This window comes from Centruroides vittatus, unplaced genomic scaffold (genome assembly GCF_030686945.1).
Source record: "Centruroides vittatus isolate TY-2023 unplaced genomic scaffold, ASM3068694v2 contig_484, whole genome shotgun sequence".
NCBI lineage: Eukaryota > Metazoa > Arthropoda > Arachnida > Scorpiones > Buthidae > Centruroides > Centruroides vittatus.
In genome coordinates, this window is record NW_027122274.1 from 3,375,104 (window position 1) to 3,396,867 (window position 21,764).

At 31.4% G+C, this 21,764-nt stretch overlaps 1 protein-coding gene across 2 annotated transcripts in view; it reads left to right on the plus strand.

Moving 5' to 3' along the window:
• Positions 1–623: 623 nt before the first annotated feature.
• LOC136978041 (NPC intracellular cholesterol transporter 1-like) overlaps positions 624–21,764 on the plus strand; it is a 67,272-nt gene continuing 46,131 nt past the window's right edge. For both annotated transcript variants that reach the window (XM_067273686.1, XM_067273687.1), the window contains exons 1-2: positions 624–864; positions 18,497–18,650. In XM_067273686.1, coding sequence (XP_067129787.1) covers positions 826–864; positions 18,497–18,650 — 193 coding nt within the window. In that variant the 5' untranslated portion in view covers positions 624–825. The remainder of the gene's footprint in view (positions 865–18,496; positions 18,651–21,764) is intronic.

Genomic DNA, 21,764 nt, shown 5'->3' on the forward strand with positions numbered 1-21,764 from the left:
TTTGTTCGATTATTTGTATAATCAATAAAAAAAGACCATTCTATTATAAATGAAAATCATACCTGTAGGAAAGATATGACTTACGTAGGAGTAATCTTATCATTCTTTCAACATGCTTAACATATTTTGTTGTATTACGTCACAAGTGTGTAAATATGAACGACAATGTTTTATTACAAAACCCAAAATATTTTCAAATTTAAACGCGATCAAATGTATCTATGTGGCGCCACAGTGGCGGTAAATTAAGTTTCAATTAAAGATGATTCACCCGTGAAAGAACCAATTAAATGGTCATTGTCAGTTACGTATCCCTATTTAGATTAAAGAATCTACATATATAAGTAAGATTTTTATAAATTATAAGATTTTCGTAAAATTTTAAAATCGTTCAACTTTTAAACTTTTTCTCCCCCTCCTAAAAATATCAAGAATATTTTAAAACACATTTATTTATAAATAAAAATCATGAAAATTCGAGCATTCGTTTTAATCGGTTTACAATAGAATTGCGCAACAATCAACATAAAATACTTCCAATATGACGTCATGCGCGCAAAAAGGCAAATTTAGTGTTTAACGAGCGTACTGTACCTTTATACAAACAACATGAGCTGATGTGACACACGAACGACGTCATACGGATTCTGCGCACCAACTCTTTTATGGCGTTTGAGTCATCTCGACGAAGGGGAACTTTGCGTTTGAGTTTCATTTAATCTTTTCTTCGTCCCCCCAAAATAACGAAAACGCCTCGATTAATTACTTTTTAAATAACTTTAAAAATCAAACTCAAACTTGGATTAAATAATAATAATAATAATAATGTCTGGATTACTGATCTTCGTCGTCTTCGTTTCAATGGTAAGTCCGAACTGATATAAAAAAAAAACTGTTTTATATCGTTACGATTTAAAGATTCTTTAAAATATTATCGAGTTTTTCTAATTCTTTTGATAATTTCTGATTTGTTTCTCATTATCAATACTTAAAATAAGATAATTTACGATACGGTGACGGCAATCGCTGTGTAGTAGGAGGAAGTCTTCACGTAATTTGAAAGAATTCGTGTTAAATCACTTGCATTTAAAGAGAATTAAACACGTACAGTTAAACAAACGTGTTTTAAGTTTTAAAATGAATAAAACTTATACGTATTCGGTTAACTCTTTATTCAGTAGTTTTCAAAGGTACAAAATTTTTTTTTTTATATTTTAGTATATTTAGAATTGTAATATAAAAATAAATTAGTCAAGGCTATTGGAGAATTTTAAATTGATTTCCTTCATTTTGTTCCTTGATGCCATGTTTGATTTGCTTTTGCTTAAAAATTTGGTACTTTTTTAAAAATTTCAACAGTTTTATCACTTCTGTATATGTAATTTAATAATAAATAATTTTATTTTGATTGATATTTTTATTGTAGATTGCAGTGATTTGAATCATTTTTATAGAAGCTATGATTGAAAATACTTCTTAAAGTCAATTTTTGAGTTGTTTTTTAATTCAAAATAAGCATTGGTTAATGAATATAGTTTTATATGTAATTACGTTAGTTCTAAATACCATAATATAAAACCTCGTCTCAAAATTAATTTTTTGATGTAAGGTTGATTTTCATTCATTTGTTACTTTATTAGTCCACAAATTGCTATGTTTATGTCCTAGTTTAAGTTATTTATCAAAACTAATGTGAATATTTTATTAGATTTGAATGTTATTTAATTTTGAATCAAACATAATGTAATCTAAAATTTTAATTATGAAAGAATTTACTGAAATATTTATTATTTTAAGATGTTAGAATTCATAACAAAGGATTGTTTTATTGTTAATTATATAAATGTTTCTCTATTTGCTGTATGTGGTTTATATGCATTGTGCTTATATAAGGCATATTAAGACATACATTAAACTAAACTCAGTTTAGACAGGTTTGACTGTATTCAGATGTGTCCAAAATATTTCTGTCTTCAACATGTTTCTGCTATCTATGGTGACTTTGTCTATGATGGAAAAGAAACTCTATGAAATGGAATTAATTTTTATTTCAAGTTAAAAGTAAACATAAAAAATACTTTAGTGAGGTTGAGGCCAAAGTTTTAAATACAAAAATGTGTATGTTGGATGTTCAGTGCAGCTTTCCTGTAAGCCTAGAAGTTTGACAATGGTGTTTGGAATGTCGAGCATGATTCCACTGACTTTCCAAACATCATTGTCAAACTTCTAGGCTTACAGGAAAGTGGCGTTGAATGTCCGACGTACATGTTTTTGCATTTAAAACTTGGCCTCAACCTCGCTATTATGTGTCAAACTTATGTTTCTGATTTTAATGCACAATATGTAACAAATTATGTAAAGTTAAGACATATTTTGGCATTTGTTGAGTAACTATTTTCTGAATATAATCGTTTGTTTTTTGAGTCTTTTTTAAACTCTGGCACCTTCTTTTCTGTTAGTGTTTGTAGTTCAAAACTCTTTTTAACATAAGAATATATTCTATTCATTGTGCATATTGTTCTAATGCAGTAATTTTTTTAAAGCATCAGTGAAGTGACTTTTTTCATTTTCTCAATATCATCTATCACTGAAATATGTGAAATATAAAATTTTTTTAGTTTAAAGCTAGCTTAATTATAACGTTAACGGAAATTTTTTCGTTTTGCACTTAACACCGGTAAAAGGTTCCTGAAAGTGTAGCTTAATTATACTTAATTTTTTACTTAACCCAGTGGCTGCTCCATCTTTGTCATCTAGTTTAGTTTCTTCCTGAATATTATCCATGGTAGGATCAGAAGCTCATCAATTGTTACATCATTCATGACTGCAAGATCTTTGTCTCCATTAATGTAGTATTGAGGCATTATATCATTTTCATTCAATCCTGCCTTTAAAGTTTTAATTTTTTGTGATAATTCTGGCTGTTTTATTTTGGTTTCATTTTCATTTAAATCAAAATCTGCCTTTTTAAAATCGTTCCTAAACAGTTTGACATTTTTGTGATTATGTGATATCCATTGAACAGCATCCAATGCAGAAATTTTACTAGATAATTCAGATGTGAAATTACATGACTATATTGGCACAAATTGATTGCAGCATTTATTTTCTGTAATGCATTTTAAAATTTATCTAGTGGTATTCAGTGGCAGAAAACATAATTTAATTTTGGATAAATCTAATTGTGGATGGCATGCAACATTTTCCAAAAACATGAGAATATGCCTTTTCTGAATTTTCATTTTCCTGTTTAAAGAATTGAGTCTTTTTTCCATTATAGGCAAGAAGTGATGCATTAGGCCCAGGCAAATTTGAATTAGGGACTCATAAATTATTGACTTTAGACATTTTTCTTTGGGGAATGTTTTGGAGAGTTATTTTCTTATAAAAGATTGGTCTGAGGTAATTGCCTAGGGCATCACCAACTAGGGACCAGTTTTGCTCGTATGATAATGTGCCACTGTAATTGAAATCATCCATCCTTTCATATTTGCTTACCATGTAATGGTTGGTTCGTGAATATTTAGTGTTCCGAAGCATTAGGGTTTGAGATTTTTGCCTATGACTAGTGGTTTTTCATCATTTCATTGGCAAAAGTGAACAAGAGAATTGTGAGTCGTTCTTTTGATTGCTTCCCTCAGACACATTTATCCTTGTATAAACTTCTATATGAAGTTTTGCTTGGGAGAACTTGAAAAAAACAGTTCTGTTTCATTACAACTAGCAACATCTTTTGACTCAGTTTAGTTAATTCAGTTAATTTCTGCTTCCTATCTTCCATTTCTGTCAGGTCAATATCTTTAGCTTCTTTTTTGCTAAAATTGTTTTATGTGAAGTTTTCAAGCCAACTATTAGAAGCATTGATTGACTTGTTCTTCATATGTGTGATAATTCTGGCTTTCTTTTGTAGAATGTGTCCTGAAATTGGAATATTATGTGATCTTGCATTTAGAAACAGTTTGTACATTATTCTGTTAAGTTTCATTTCTAGTTTTTCTCAATTTTAAATCTCCCTGATGTTTACCACATAGAAAAACATTGAGGAAGAATAGCTTTGTTTCTCAGAATTTGATACTTTGTTTTGCATCAACTAAATTTTCTGCAGAATTCTTTGACACTTAAACCTTGTTATTTGTTATTTAGGAGTTTGATTTTAGATTTCAAACTTAGTTTGTTCATTTTTAGTTCTGATGTTTCCACTGTTTTGAATTACAGTATATAATAACTGATAATGTAAAATTACATTACATGATAATGATTTTTATTTAAGCTAATGGTAAGACTAAAAATAGAACAAACAAAAATTGCATTATCAAGCATGTGGGTTTTGCATGTTATTTTCCTCACTTCTGTCTTAAACAGATTATTTTACCTTTTGTGGACTTAAAATTGCTTTTTGTGTTTACATTAAGCAATTTCCTGCTTATACAGATGAGATTATGTTAACATATATTACATGATACAGGACTAGGAAAAGTTCATAATAAGCAGGTTTGTCTTACTGAGAATCCAGCTTTAATGGTTTTCACTGTAATACAAAATGAATATTAGCAATATATTTTTTGAGGAATTATAACAAAATTAGTTTGTTTTATAGCTTTGTATTTTACATATTAATATGCATAAACTTGAAATATATGGATTTTCATACAGAAATTCAGTATTTATTTCTATTATTTTTTTCTGATAGAATGCTTTATTTAAAGTATTTAGCTGATGCTTAATTGTTTTTAAGCAATATTAAGATAAACTGGTTTGATATTGATTGAACATACATAAATAAAATTTGTAAAATGTATGTAATGAATTTTGGGTTGTTCAGAAAGTTTGTAGCACTTTTTAAGAGAAATAAAAAAAATTGTTTGTTTTAAAACTGAAAATATACTTTTATTCCATTATGTATGCACCATTGTTTTTAATGACGTGTTGCCATCTATGGGGGAGCTTCATGATATCCTCTTTGTAGAACTTTCCAGTTTTTTCTGCGAAAAACTGATCTATGTGGTTTTTGCAAGATTCCAAAGTATCAGTTTTTATCATGAAGGGAATTTTGCAGAGAATGGAACAAATGGTAGTCAGACAAGGCAAGATCAGGTGAGTAGGGGAGGTGGGGTAAAACATCCCAGCCTAGTTCCAATAATTTTTGGTGTTTTGTAAAGACGTGTGCGGTCTGACATTATCTTGGTGAAACACAATGCCTTTTTTATCGGCCAGTTTCGGACATTTTTCTTTAATTGCCATATTCAGTTTATCTAATTGGGAACAATACTTATCAGAATTAATTGTTTGATTCTGTGGAGTCAGCTTGTAGTACAGGATTCCTTTCCAATCCCACCAGCCAATGAGCATGACCTTCTTTGGATGAAGATTGGCCTTTGGAGTTTTTAATGGTGGTTCATTTTTCTTACCCCATGATTGTTTTCGGCTGATGTTGTTTATAAATGATCCACTTTTCATCACCTGTCACTAAACGCTTCAGAAAAGGGTCATTTTCATTTCGTCTTTCAAGAGAATCACAAATGGAGATGCAATCCAGTAAGTTTTTTTCCATTAAGTTGTGAGGTATCCAAATGCTAACGATTCACGTATCCGAGCTTCTTTAGATGTTGAAATACAGTACTGTTTGATGACTTCACTATATCTGCAATCTCTCAAGTTGTGTAATGAGGGTTTTCATCCAATAATGCTTTGATCTTGTCCTCTTCAATAACAGGAGGTCTTCATGGCTGAAATTACCTGTTTTAAATTTTGCAAATTACTTTCAAACTGTTGATTCTGCTACAGCACTCCCACACCACACCATAAACACTCCAGCACCATAAACATCACACATCTTTTTTGCTGTTTGTACAGCATTTTTGCCTTTACGAAAAAAGAAAAGAAACAAGTGTCAATAATGCACGTTGTTAGCATCCATTTTTGCAATGAGACAAATTAAATGGTATTTGAATAATCTTAATGGTTTTTTGTAACGGATGCGTCTCAAGGTCATTTATCGTAATATTCATTGGTTTGTACAATTCTAATCGTTTTTGCGTGAATCGGTGTCTCAATTGTCAGCTATCAAAAATCGCTACGAACTTTCTGAACAATCCAATATATACTGTATATAAAAATCTGAAAATGGAAACAAGCATTTAAAAAATGATCTTTGAAAGAAACCTTTCATTTCTTGATTGCTGTGAAGGAAAATATTGTATATATAATCATATGTAATTAAAAATAATATATTTTTTAATGCTCAGTGAGGAAACCAAAATTCTTTCCCTTACAATTAATATGCTTTTAGAAAAACAAAATATTTTATTAAATACTGTGTTTGAGATTTTTTCCACCCTTCCTATTTTCTAAACCATAGCCTTCACTTATAAGATTCTGAAAATGAAAATACTTTTTTCAGAAATACTTTAATGTTTAAAACTACACTTTAAAATACTGTGTTTCCTGTAATAATTATCCATTGCATAATATATTTTTTGGTGGGCAATTGTTGGAGCAAAAAATATTGACGTAAGAGGAGGAAAAAAAGCATGATTTCAAGAGAGTTATAACAACTAATGTAAAACTAGTTAAATTTAAATCAATATATTATTGTTGTTGTAAAAGTGGGAGGGCCAGTAGCCAAACGCATCTTGGCCTAAAAGCGATGTGTATTTCATGAGAGATTACTTCAGAAGTCTGATCTCCTAGAAAAGAGCAGACTTCTGAAGGAAAGCTGAGGGACTTCACCAGGATTCAATAAAGTGGAACATAGTTAAATGTATCTGAGCAGAGATTTGCACTCTGCTTACCAGTCACAATACTGACCAAAAAGTAAAATTTTTATCTAAACAGTTTGCCCACAGAGTAAACTAAGCAAAAAATCGTATTCTGGTGACAAATACATAAAAATAACTTTGATGGAACTAACTTTTGTAAATTTTGGTAATTCCCAATATCAGTAGTATTGAATGTTGATAACATTAATCAGTGTTTATTTTTCAACTGTGATATTGGAAAATATATTATTGATATTTAATTATTCTATAGTATTCACTGCTAATATACCAGTATTTAGATAAACTGGTATAGTTTACCTTATGATATAATTTAGATAGGTGATTGTTACAAAAAGAATTAGAATTTGGGTGATTATTACAGGAAATATAGTATAACTGTGATCAGAATTATAGTAATAATTTGATGATTATACTTTTTTTAAATTTTTATAAAGTTTGATTTTTTTAATGCTCTGATAGCAGCTCAGCAATTATTTGGATTATTTATCCTAAATACAGTAGAGAGTTGTTTATCCGAATCAATTGGGGACTGGGGTTGTTCGGATAACTGATTTTTTGGATAACCTATTATGTACGAAAAAAATATATTAACCTGTCTGATGTTGAAATTTTTCTCTGTTGCGTGTCTCTTCGTGTTGAATTTTCGTCTATTTTAAGCCTAAAGAAAATTTTTATAATAATAATCGAGGCTATTGTATCGTTAAAAATTATTTCTTTTTGTACAAACAAAATAAATATATTAAGAAATATAAAAACATAAAAATTATACTTTAGAAGTAAATCTAGTATCAAAAAAGTTCAATTCAGTACGACACAGTCTGACTGGAAAGCGTTCGGATAACCGACGTTTCGGATAACCGGTGTTCAAATAAACGACACACTACTGTAATTGGAAGAGGCTTTCTGAAAGTGTTTCAGTGGGTTATGATTCCTTGCAAATTGTATCAGATATATTTTAGAAATTAATGTTTGTTGAAAATTTTATTGTAATCATGGATATTAAATAACCATATTATGAAAGAAATCTTAAAATGCAGTGATATTTTTAATTTTTTAACATTTTTGGTCATTTTTACTGACCCCTTTCAGTATGACTGTTTTCATTTGACAAAGAATGGAATATAAACATATTTCTTGTTGAATGAAAACAGTCATTCGATTGCCATTTTTATCCTGAAGAAAGTTGGTAAAAACAACTGAAAATGTTTGAAAATTAAAAATATTGCTGCATTTTTAAAGTTTTTCCATGGTGGGGTTATTTAATGCAAATACATTAACCAAAGAGGTACAGTAATCATGGCTATTGTTTATTAGTTGTCTAATGTTACATTATCAGAATTAACTTGTCACAGAAGATAAACAAAATATGCTTGTAAAGCTTATTGTAACTTATCATTATCTTTAGGTAAATACACTTTATTGTTGTTGAATAATAATAATGATACATGTCTAATAAATACAGTATTAATAATAATAATATATGTGTATTCTGAAACTGTGTCATCTTTTATCTGTTTTTATCTTCACGACTAGGTGCATAGATAGACACAGGGCATTTCTACATCTTTATTCTGAATCTCCTATAGGCCAATATGCATTTCGGCCTATAGGAGATTTAGAATAAAGATTATGTAGAAATGCCCTGTGTCTATCTATGCACCTAGTCGTGAAGGTAAAAACAAATAATAATAATATTAGCACACAATAATAGTGATAGTAATAACTGTTAATTACACTAATTGGCTCTTCCACTGATTGTCAAATGACAGTTCTCCAATAATGGAGTAATTGGTTAATGTTTTTCCAATGAAATGATTTATTACAACTGCTAAGAAATGCAATGCTGGCTACTAAAGATATTTCAAAAAACTTAATAATTGCATTAACCACTTAAAGATATTCCAAAAAACTTACAAATTAATTATTTATTACTTCTGAATTTAATAATTTTAAATTTAGAATTAAAAAAGGAATGCTGTTTAAAGAAATAACTTTATCCTGAATTCTCATTATTATTAATCATGGACATGTCAAATTCCATTAGAAACTGCTAATTTTTTCTGTCTGTGTGTTTTGGCCTAAAATTTTTATTCAAAATTTGTACTATTACAGTACTAATAATTTGTATTTAGCAGTACAATTTGTACTATTACAGTACTAATAAATTTTTAGAAATAATATGTATTTTATTAAGAAACATGCTTCAATCTCATTCATAGCCAATTATCACATCTGATTAATTTGCAGTACCATCTACCTATTTTTGAAAGAAATTCTTCTAAATGTATAGATTATGAAATAATTGGGAATATAATAACGTTGTTCTGTTAACTACATTGTAATTAAAAGATCAGCAATTTATTACAGTATCTTAGATGAAATTTTCTGTGTTTTCGTTTGACTTCTCAATTGAATACCAGATTGTTGGTAACCCTAGCTACTATAGGAAGATTAGTTTAGTTTTATTGAATGGAGAGTAGAGAATACCTGAGAGTAGAAGGCAATATGCCAGAGGCATTAAAGGAATAGATAATAAGAGAATACATAGCATCCAAGTATTTAAGATTGCAGTATGTCAGTTACATCAGTTTTAAGTCAGTTTCATATCCAATCATGCACGTCTCTTAGCAACTTACATATTGAGCAAGCAGACCTGCTAGAATGCAATGTTGACAGTTTTCTAAGCAAAACAGACTCTTATTTCCTGTTATGTAAATATCACAGGATATCAATAAAAACATACAGGTATCCCTTATACAACATGGTTTTACTCTAACATGGTTAGAGAATTGGAGACATTCCCCATAAAATATCAATTTTTAAGTTCAGGTCATTCATTTGATATTATTTTTTATTCAAGCAAATATATGCCCTTGGATTTTGGAATGTTGGAATTTTCAGTGTTTCATTCCTTTCACCCAGTTTTCTTTAATGAGAACTGATTACATGTATATCTTGAGTTACATCGTTTCAAGTTACGTCGTTCTCGATTATATGTCATTTGTCAAAAAAAGTATATGGAAAAATAAAAATCAAGTTTAAGTCATTTTATTCGACTTTACATCCGTCCGCCACAAATATTGAAGTCGTAATATCACTAGAAAAGCGTTAAAAGCACATAAAATCATATTAAAATATGTACGTTTACAGTAAATGTTAATATAATCATTATAAATCCTAGAGAATGAAACATGAAAACATCGGTGTTTCCGTGTTGTCTTATTTAGCAGTCTTTAAGTGCTCATTATTGGCATTTTCCACCGTAGTTTTGACTTACGTTGTAACTACACAAGTAAATTCGACTTACATTGCCTCTCCTGGAACCAATTATCGACGTAAGGCGAGGTATACCTGTATACAATTTTTCTTTCTCTTGACCTAGCTTCCTATTTTAGCTTTCCAATAAACCAGGTGTCACTGTTAGTGCTTTAAATGAATCTGAAATACTATTGATGTATTTTGTTTTTATATGTTAAATTAAAAGCTACTATATACGTGTATACCTCACCTTATGTCTGTAATTTGTTCCAGGAGAGGCGACTTTAGTCAAATTTACTTGTCTCTGAATTTACTTGTCACTAGGCTAAACCACAAATAACCATTTCCAGTTCTGTATTTTATTTATAAATGCATTTTTAATAATATACAGTTAATAAGAATCTATTTTAAGCTTGCAAACAAATAAATTTTAGTTTTTTTCAATTCAATTTCGCAGGAATCACGAGTGCACGCTGATGATCATGCCAAATGGTAGATATTGGAACTGTGTGGAAAATGCCACTATTGAGCTCTTTTAACGCCACTATTGAGCTGCTACTTTTATTCTTATTTATTGTACAGTACATTAACATGATTTTGTGCTTTTAACACTTTTCTAGTGATATTACAACTTCAATATTTGTGGCAGACAGATGTAAAGTTGAATAAAATGATTTAAACTTGATTTTTATTTTTTCATATATATTTTTTTGTCAAACGATGTATAATTGAGAACAACTTAACTCGAAATGGCATAATCGAGGTATACCTGTAAAAGATTAAATTTTTAAAGATCTCTTAGTCAAACACAAGCAAATGAAAACATAAGATTTTATGAAAAAAAGTCAAGATATTTTTGATACTTTCATATTACAGTCAACAAGAAAGTTCAGATGATGATATTTTGTCAAAAAGAAAACATCCTTGTTTAATAGTGTTTAGCAGTGAAGAAAAAAAATTAACATTGACATGCAATACTTTTGATTGTGATTTATTAATTATTGACTGCTTTAATAACCTTATTTTCCATAATTACAAAAAAATGATATACTAACTTTTGGAACCTAACCTTAATGTTTTGTACCAGTCCTTTGTTTGGTATGGTATGGTATGACATGGCTTTGCTTAACACTGCACTTTTTTGGAACATAAGTACCATGTTATATGAGGGATTAATGTTTCCTTTAAGCTGCGTGGCCGCGCACTGCTCAAATTGTTGCCGCGCACGAGAATTTGTGCTGCGCAGGCAAGCATGCACACTGATTTGAATTATTGTTTACTTATTTCTCACTCTCTGCAACATGATTATTGCTACATATATTTCAATTAAATACATTAAATCATTGACAAAAGATAATATTATGTATGGAAGTATGTTTTAAAATGAATTTTAATCTCTACTTTATAATTAATTATTTTAATTTTTATAGGAAGAAATAAGATTTTATATATAAAGGCTCAGAAAATGTTTTGCTCAGAGAAGTACATGTTCTGCTCAGCTACAAAAAAAAAACTACAGGGAACATTGTGAGGGATATCTGTAAAATAGAGTTTTTCTGTATTTCTTCAGAGGATATTTGTAATTCCTTTTTTTATTACAGTAACATGATTGTTGTGCACCTGCTAGTGTACTGAATAAGCCAATAGGGATTGTGGGTTTCTTACTGACCAACAACAACAGGGAGGGAAAAAACAAAACAGTCAAATCCTTTCTCTCCTTTTTGTACAGATTTAATTTCTGACTACTAAAATTTATAGTAGTAATCCAACTTGATCAAGAGTGTAATTTATTTTTCAATATTTTCATACAGCTGTAGACTGGAAATAAATAAATAAATACTTATATATTTAAATGGCAGATACTAAGCAAAACTACTATTATAAAAGATTAGAACTAAAAAAGGCTTTATAACTAAAAAAATTTTATATTTCAACTAAAATCATTGGTATTTTTTAACGATTAGACAATAATACAATTTTAATTAATTGTTCATTATTAATTGGCTAACTTGACAATTATAGCATCTTCATTTATTATAATAAGCCTAAACATTTGGCTGATAATGTAAAATAATTATCAATATCAGTCTTAACCAATGTTTCGAGCATTTTGTTTTGTTAATTGCTTGCAGTACAAGAATTTAGGTTGCTGTAATTTCTTATCTCAATTATATGCTAGCTGGTACTGCACAAAACATTAGTCACAATCTGGATAAATTGCTATTAATACATTTTTAAGTTAACATAATTTTTAACATATTCTTTTAACGTCAATGAATAGTAAAATCAGAATTTCTATTAATTATAGTTTTATTTACTTGACCAACTGATAATATTAAGTAAGATATTAGTATCAGTATTGGCAAGTCCCAAAATAATTTAGAATAGTAGAATTTGATTATTTTAAGAGCTGACAAACTTTTTTTGAAATCAAAAGCATATTCCATAACATGAATAGTTTTATTCCTAATACTAGTGCTTTTACATAATAGTTTTATTTTTGAAAATTGTATTATGTAAGAGCAGCAGAAGGACTTTTTATATGAGATTGAAAGAACATATAAGGAATGTTAACAAATAAAAAGGTGTGATATCAGCCAAGTTAGTATTAAACAAAAAATTGATCCAAAGTGGACCAAAGCCAAAGTGATATTTTCACCAAGAGATGAAAAGACATTATTTATAGCTGAAACAATCTTAATCAAATTAAATAAGGCAAGCAGCATACTGCATTTAAACTTGTTGGAAATTTAGAATAATGTTATATGAAAGCCTTTCCTTTATCGTATTATTTTCATGTTTTATTTATTTTTGATTGATGTTTTTATGTGAATATATTTTTACCTGTTGTATATAATGTATATTCTAATGAAGACAAAAAATTTTCTGTATACTCAATACAAGTTATACATTGTTTATAAAATTTATAAACTATATTATTAATTTATAATAGTAATTATATTGTAATTTATCCATTCAAAATGAATAAAAACTTTTTGATGTTAAATAAATATTATTTTTTAATAACCTAAATATTTTTGGTATTTCAAAATAAAATATCTTCAAGATCAACACAAATGAATTGCAAAAAAATAATAATAAAAAATTGTAAATGAATTATTGAAAAAAATTTATATAAAGCATACTATAAATATCAGTTGAATGCTTAATTTTTATGTATATACATTTATATGAAAAGCCAACTGGAGAGGGACCAGCAGGTCCAAAAAAAGCATTTTGGCATAGGTATTCATCCAAACAAATATAAATTGACATACATTAATAACAGTCTAATTTATATTATGATAATATGTCCATTCTATGAAAATTGTTGTTGTTACTTACAATTGTAATTTAACAAAGTAAATAAAATTAGTAATACTTAAATGGACTAAAAGCATTCTTGAGTATAAACACAAATGAACACAATATATGAATCAGAATACATTTGAAAATTTTTAAATAATTGAGACTAATACATGTAGCAATTGTAATAATGTAATTATATATCTAATGAAAAAGACACCAACTTTAGTGAAATGTTGTGGATAAAGTAGATGTAAAATCACTAGTAAGATAGTGGCCCTGTATAGCGTGCACTCTGATCGGTTTCTATTGGCTAATGACAAAAATAAAATTATTTGTTTATTGGGTTAATGAACTTGTGTGATATGTGGATGCCATGTTTCATGAGCAATACCCACTATACCAGTGTTCTGCAACCTTTTTCTACTCGTGGCACACCTATGACTTGACACGACTCAACACGGCACACCAAAATGTTATTCCCCTCAAAAACATGAGATATGATACTATTAATAGAGTTTCGTAATGCCATAAACCTAGTATTATTATTGTTGGGTTTTGTGAGTTATACTTGGTTGACATCAATGGCTACGTACTATGCGGGACCAAAGTCAAGGCATAGTAATTTCAAAACAAGACAAAAATTAAATAAGTGTGTCTATGTATGTCTGTATTCAGGAATTTCCTAACAATATGACATGTATTCAATATAGTGGCCTTCTGTAGCATGATGTATGTGTTTCTATTCCATTTTAATGTTCCCAGGCTTTTGTGTAGCATGTGTGGTATGACACTGTAAAGGAGAGAATAACAGGTACAGTACAATAAGCACCATATCCAACCTCTACAGATGCCTTATTTTCTAGGCAAGTTCTGTGTACTTGCTGATTTTTCCACTGCATGTGTTTTATATATAGAGTGTTTGGAATGGATATGTCTATAATGTATGTGATTTTATTGTGTTTGTCAATGAGTGTGATGTCTGGTCTGTTGTGGTAAATTGTTTTATCTGTGATTATGGCTCTGTTTGTAGTACATTTTGTGCATGTTGTTCTCCAATACTGTCTGTGGAATGTATTTGTAGTATAGTTCTTGGATGTCTAATAATTTGTGTTCCTTGCAAGCTCTTTGATGTATTTGCTACTTGATTATGTCTATGTAAATAATCTGTCTGTGCCAAGAGCTTGCAACCAGAAGTGACATGTTGTATGGTTTCTGGCATGATGTGACATTTTCTGCATGTGTCATTTGTGAGTGCTGTATCTTTGAGTATGTGTTTTTTGTAGGTTTTAGTATTTATGACCTGATCCTGTATGGCAATCATGAATCCTTTCATCTCCTCAAAGAGGCATCCGTGATGTAACCAGCTGTTTGACACAATTTTGTCAACAAAATCCTGGGCCAGGTCATAGGGATATCTTATATCATGGAAATGCCTTTTGCACCCATGATTGATGCGTGTCGTGTCCATATGTCGTGAATGCAAATTTAATGGTGTATTATTTGAGTCTGCAAGAGGTACTGCTTTATGTAACTGTGATGTTTCTTGCTTTTTGTAGAAAAACTTGCAGTGTCTATTTGTTTGTAGTGGAGGTTAACTACGGTATATCGATCAGGCCACATCTGCCATCTTTACGTGAAAGGGTTAATTTTTCTATGGCAGAATTAGGATGATGATTATGTTTAGTAAGAGTTTTTCTTGTTTTCCTTTGTAGTTGCTCAAGATCTGTGTGAGTGCAATGTATAACTTCAAAAGAATAAGTGAGTACTGTGACGACATGTGTGTTTTATTGCTTTAACATTATCTTATTTCATCAGTGCTGTGGCAGAGAATGAAATACAAGCATAAGAAACACAGCAACTGTGATAAAAATATATAAATAAAACTTGTGAACTTTTACATATTCTATTAATTTCATCACACCTTTCACCTTGTGACGGCACACTGGTTGTAGAACACTGCACTATACAATAATAGTTTGGATACATCCAGATATTATATTGCATTTTATATTTTCAGATATTATTACAGATAATTATGATTCTCTTTGAAGAAAATAGGTATAATATACTTCAGGTGCATTAATGATCAGAATAAATAGTAACAAGCTTAGAAGGACAGAGTTCACTGAGTTCGGCATTATTAGTGCTTTTTATCACAAGTACTTTTGATAAATTTATATCTGTCATCTTCAGCTGAATAAAGATTTTTAAAAAGATCAAACAGAATTATTCTGAGGAAGAACAGAATGCATATTATTCAAATTAAAACTTTTGATAACAACAAGTCACTAATTTTTGAATGTGTTTGAAGTGTGCATGCAATGTTATACGTATGCTGCAAAGCAGTGTATGTGTGGATGCAGATCCACATTAGCAATGTGATGGTGAATGAGAATCATTGTTTAACTGTTTATACAGTGTGACTCATACATTGGGCATGTCAAGAGTGGGAGTGTTGCATGTTTTTGAGGTGAGAAGGTCTCATAAAGCAAACTCTGCCCTGCTCCACCTAGTGGCATCACAGGGTTAAGAGACTATGCCCTAATCATGGGCTAGGTCTCATACCAATTGGTAATCTTTGACATCTTTTAGTTGGACCATTGGGCACTTTTTTCGGGCTCCCATCCATTCCCTTAGGTCCAACGCTCTAACTGGGCATTACTTGTGTTTATTGTTCAGCCTGTACTGCACTTCTAATAGCTTTGTTCCCTTTTCAGCTCACATTAACATTATTATAATGGTCATTAAATATATCGGACAGTGGGGTCCCTTTCCCTACAAGGAGTACCCTGCCCAGTGCATCCACTGAGCTTATAGATCTAAAAGACCTATTACACTTTCCATCAATTCCTTTAGTTTCTTTAAGTTTCCTTTACTAGCTGTTAGCATTCTAAGTACCTTTTCAGGGGGTTTGGTCCAATCAACTTGGTCTGCCCCTAGGCGGAAGTCCCCAGTAAGTCCCAGTCAAGTACATAGTGTCTCACGTCACCATGAGGACACCCACAGGAGCAGCTACCATCTCCTTGTCCAAATTTGGACTTGAAGTGGGGAACCTCCCGTGACCGGTCAATATTTGTGTCGTTAACCAGCATAAACTCACTGGAGTAAGGGTGTGACTATGCAGACGTGAGCGAGAATATGTGGTGACAAGGGGTGAGAAGCGATAAATATCAAAACCTGTCAGATATGTGCGAGAACCAGAAATTCACTCTCGCCAGCATTATTTCTTGCTTTTCGCTTGCGCATGTTTTTCCTTTGTGACAACTATATCACTCGCAACCTCTCACTCGCTACTAAATTCATGTCTGCATAGTCGCACCCTAAGACCAGCTTCAGGCACGAAGGCATAGGTTGACCTACTTACTGTACTTTGAGTCCAGCACTCTTGCCAGTATGTCATCAATTGCTGTAGTAGAGTACCTTTTATGTAAGTAGTCGAGGGTTCCACCATCCTTGTTTCAAATGGACCCCTGGCCCCTGCCTTGGCCAGTTGGTTGGCACGTTCATTACCCTGGATCCCGATGTGGCCTTGGACCCATTGCAAAGCAATGCGTCGTTCGTGCCTTGCCTCAGTACCCTACCTCTGATCTCCTGTACCAACTCGTCCCTGTGGTACCTGTTGCTCAGGGCCTGAAGCGACAACTGGCTATCTGAGTAAACCGTAACTGGCTCTGGACCCGGATGTTGTAGGATCCGCTGGGATGGCTCCCTCTAGGGCCACCAGTTCCGCCTGGAACACAGATGCCTCCTCGTTAAATCTGACTGACTGACAGTATGCTTGTACTCCGTCTGAGAAGACGCAGTATGCAGCACTTACTAAGCTACTGTCCTTTGAGCCATCGGTGTATATTTCAACGCCGATTATTTATCGGTTCACATCCCAGTCAAGTCCTATCCCATACGCTGGATGGACCTTCAGTACATCTGTCTGACGTCTAAGTCTGACCGGGCACATCTGATTACAATGCTTAGCCGCTATATCTTCCACTGTTTTTCTGTAGAAAACTGCCTCTTGGCTGACTACCAGAGGCAATGGGAGCAGCCCGGCCAAGACCAGGGTGCTGTGAGAAGGGACTTCCATATAAAGACGAGTTTTCAATTATTGCAGGATCTGAGCATTGTTGCTTGGGTCCACAATGGGTTGTAATCCTGCTTAAGTGCCTTTTTTGCAAATTTTGTGGTGTGCCATTTCTTTACTACATCATCTTGGTGTTCTGCTAGGATGCTAGCACGCATTCTTGCTGTGGCCCCAATGTACTTCGTATTCATTCCCATTGCGAAATTCTCCAGTGGTACAATGTAGACTCTCGATTTCTCAAAGGTGGAGAATTTGTCCCAATTGTTGCAGATGAGCCTGCATAAACTTGTTATTGGGGATAGGACAGGAGAAGGTTATGCTGCCTAAAAATACGGCAAATGCATATGGAAAGGAGTCCGAGGTATGGCAACGGCAGTTGGACTACAGAAACTTCTCTTATTACATAGCGTGGTACTTGGAAATAGGGATTTCTTAAGTATATGCATGAACTTAGCATACGAGAAACCAGCTGTATGTACTGCCAAACTAATGGTGTTTAAATTCAATATGTATCGGTGGTTGCAGTGATGGTAGTAAGAAGGCTCTTCTAATATGTTGACGCCACCATTGCCGCCCTTATCACAAGGGCTGGAAAGCATCTGCTAGACCCAAAACAACAATGCACAGATGCTGCAATAATCGAAAATTCATCTTTATATGGAAGTACCTTCTCACAGTAAGAAAATTGATGCTGACCTGTGTAATTGTAGTCATTCTTTATAGTACTTGTGAAGTAACCTTTGTATTAATTTGATTATAAATGATTTTTTAAAATTTCTTAATAATTAAATTTATTATAAATAGGAATTCAAAATCTATTGCTGCTACTTACTATATATAAAATTTTCATGATTTAAAGCAATTATATAAAGTTACTTTAATTGTTTGTGTGTTAATAGAAATTTAACTCAAGTTTTTTATTTTGAAAATTTATGTATTGTATAATAATTAAATTTTTAAGAACAATTTATGTAATATTTGCATTTAGAATGAATTTTTATATAATCTATTTTTTTTTTTCATAAAAATATTTTTAAAAATTTCAATTTTTTTTACAATTTTTTATTCTCAGATTAGAAATAGTTTTGGTGAATGTGTTACATATGGTTACTGTGGAACTTGGATAGCAGGAGATGCATCATGTCCCTATACAGGTCCTGCAAAATTATTAACAGATTCAAAAGCATTGACAGCTTTACGGAATGTTTGTCCAGATCTAATTACCGGTAAGTTTTTAAGTTTTCATACTTAAGAATGAGAATTCAGGTATATTGCAGGAGTTATGACTATTTCACTGGTCAATATAATTTTTGGCACACAGAAGAGAGATATTGTATCTAATATAACTTTTTGTACTGATTTTCAAATATGGGATTAAAATTTTTCTATCACTCTCTGATTTTCTGTAATCATAGCCTTAACCTCTTGGCGACTGTAGCTAGCACCTCTAATTGTGAACCTCATTTATTGACTCAAGGTGAAGTAAATGATTGTTAGGGATCTGGACATGTCTAAAAAACAGGCTGAACTTTTAGCTTCTTGACTGAAAACTTGGAATTTACTTCATCAGACAAATAAGGTGTGTTTCTTTTGTAATTGTCAAGATGATTTTCAAGACTATTATTCTGAAGAAAATGATTTAATTTATTGACAAGACTGTCTTGTTTATAAAATTGTACTGCCTGCTGTCTTACCAGCTTAGAGGTATGAAGGAGTACATGTCAGGAGTTGAAATTTGGCACAGAGTATTAGGTGCCCAAATTATGTGTGCATAAAAAAAACCAGACTTGTAGGTAGTCAGGGAACAGAGAACCAAAACATAATAAAATAGAAAATGGCAACACACTCTACAAACAGGCAGTAGTGTGAGATTTGCGCATGTGTTGCTCGTTGTTAAGTTGGAAATACGAATATTGTGAAATCGAATTTTGACAAACGAATCTTTGGAAAAAAAGCCATATTTACCTGACCAGTGTTGTTCCCCACATATTTCTGGTCGCCATGTGCTAACCTTGACCGATTGACCGGAGATATCTTGTTTCATCATCAGAAATTTTTGAAACTAGATGGCACGTCGTTATAATTTTGTATTAAAACTAACTTTCGAAATATAATTATTTATTTCTTTTTACATTTATTAATATGTATATATATTAATAATTATTATATATATATATATATATATTTATATATTTTGTTTGAGCAAAATAAAAAAATAATTGTGAACGATACAATAGCCACCATTATTTTTTTCAAAAATGGGAAATTTTTGCATTGACAAAAATTCATCCTGGGGTGTCATACAACGGATAAATATTTCAACATTCGATAGGTTAATTTCACTGAAAATGCATTGTGGATTATGTTGTGGCTGTGGCTGGCGAAGTTTGAATGATTGCGCTCAAAACCAGCAGTACCAAAGATGATTAGAGAATGAGAACGAGACCCGCCGTGAGTGTTGAAGTAATCCCGCTTAGTAGTGAGTCTCCGAGACAGTCTTGTCCCAAATATGGTCTTGCCGTTTTACTTGTTGCAATAATATTAGTGCTGTGATGGATGCATTTGATCATAAATATACCATGGAATGGAAACTTTTCATTGATTTGTCTAGGATTAGTCTTAAGGCTATGCTTTTACACAATAGAAACAAATTTTGTTTTTTGCCATTAGCTTATTCAACTAAAATGAAAGAAACCTATGAAAATATGAAACACTTGAAAAAATTCATTATCACAAGTACTGTACAATCCAATTGTACTTTCCTTGCCAAGAAGATTTTCAAGATTATTATTCTGAAGAAAGTGATTTAATTTATTAACAGGACTGTCTTGTATATAAAATTGTACTGCCTGCTGTCTTACCAACTTAGAGATATGAAGGAGTACATGTCAGGAGTTGAAATTTGGCACAGAGTATTAGGTGCCCAAATCATGCATGCATAAAAACAACCAGACTTGTTAGGTAGTAATCCAATTTAGGCTTTCCTTGCTTGTGATAATGAATTTTTTCAAGTACCATACAAGTCATATGTTGTGATTTAAGTCATTGCACTCTTAATGGGTTTGCAGCTTGGCTATACTAAATTTTGTTGTTTCTTGTGTGAGTGGAACAGCAGAGACAAGAAAAATCATTGTCAACAAGGAATGGCCAAAGTGTGAAATGTTTATTCCTGGCCAGAAAAATATCATTCATGCCCCATTATAGTTCTTCTACCTCCACTTCATATAAAGTTAGGACTTTTCAAAAACTTTGTCAAGGCAATCAATGTAAACAATGCTGGATTTCATTATTTGAAGGAAAAATTTCCTCATATAAGAGATGCTAAATCAAAGCTGGTATTTTCGTGGGCCCACAAATAAGAACTTTAATTAAAGATGATAAATTTGAAAGCTTGTTAAATGCAATTGAAAAGTCAGCATAGAAATCATTCAAAGATGTTATGCAAAATTTCCAAAGTTCCCTTGTAACAGGCGAAAGCCTTTTACGTCAAATAAAGATTATTATTATTAAAAAAAAAAAAAAAACTTCCAAAGTTCCAAATTACTGCAAAATTGTGAATGGGTTCTTACAATTCTACAAAGATATGGGATGTAATATATCCCTCAGATTGCATTTCTTAGATTCCCAACTGGATTTCTTCCTTGACAATCTTTGTGCTGTCGGTGACGAACACAGGGAGTATTTCTATCAAGACCTTTTTATCATGGAAAAAGTATCGGGCCAGTTGAATTCAAGAATGCTTGCTGATTACTCTTGGTCACTCGAGGTCACTCCAAATGCCAAACACAGCAGAAGATCCACATCTCATCATTTTAGACAAGATAAATAAATAAATTTGTATGCATGTTGTCTAGATAAATACATTTTACATTTAAACTGGCCGTCACAAAAAAAAACAGATGTGATAAGAAAAACTGTTTATATATTTGAAAACAGCATAAAAAATTCTATTAGGATCAGGTATTTTTATTTATATGCCAAAAAGCTTTCATTTTATTCTCCAGTGTCTTCAAGATATTCCCCTTGGAGAAATTATAAGGGAGATACTTTTTCTGGTTCATGCTATTATATTGTTAATTATAGAAACTACTGAATTGGTTATCCTGATGATGATCTATAAAGTAAACTGAAAAAGTTAAATTTAAAAATTATATTGCTATCAGTGATGGTGAGCCCAAGTTTATGAAATTTCTGGATTGAGGCAAGGCTTGGCTTTCACATTACACAAGACTTCATATGATGTCATGGGAATGTTGCTGGGAGGAAAAAATTCAAAGAATTTCTAATTCTTGCTACAGCAGTTTTTCCACAACCAGAAATGTACCCATATTGATGGAGTT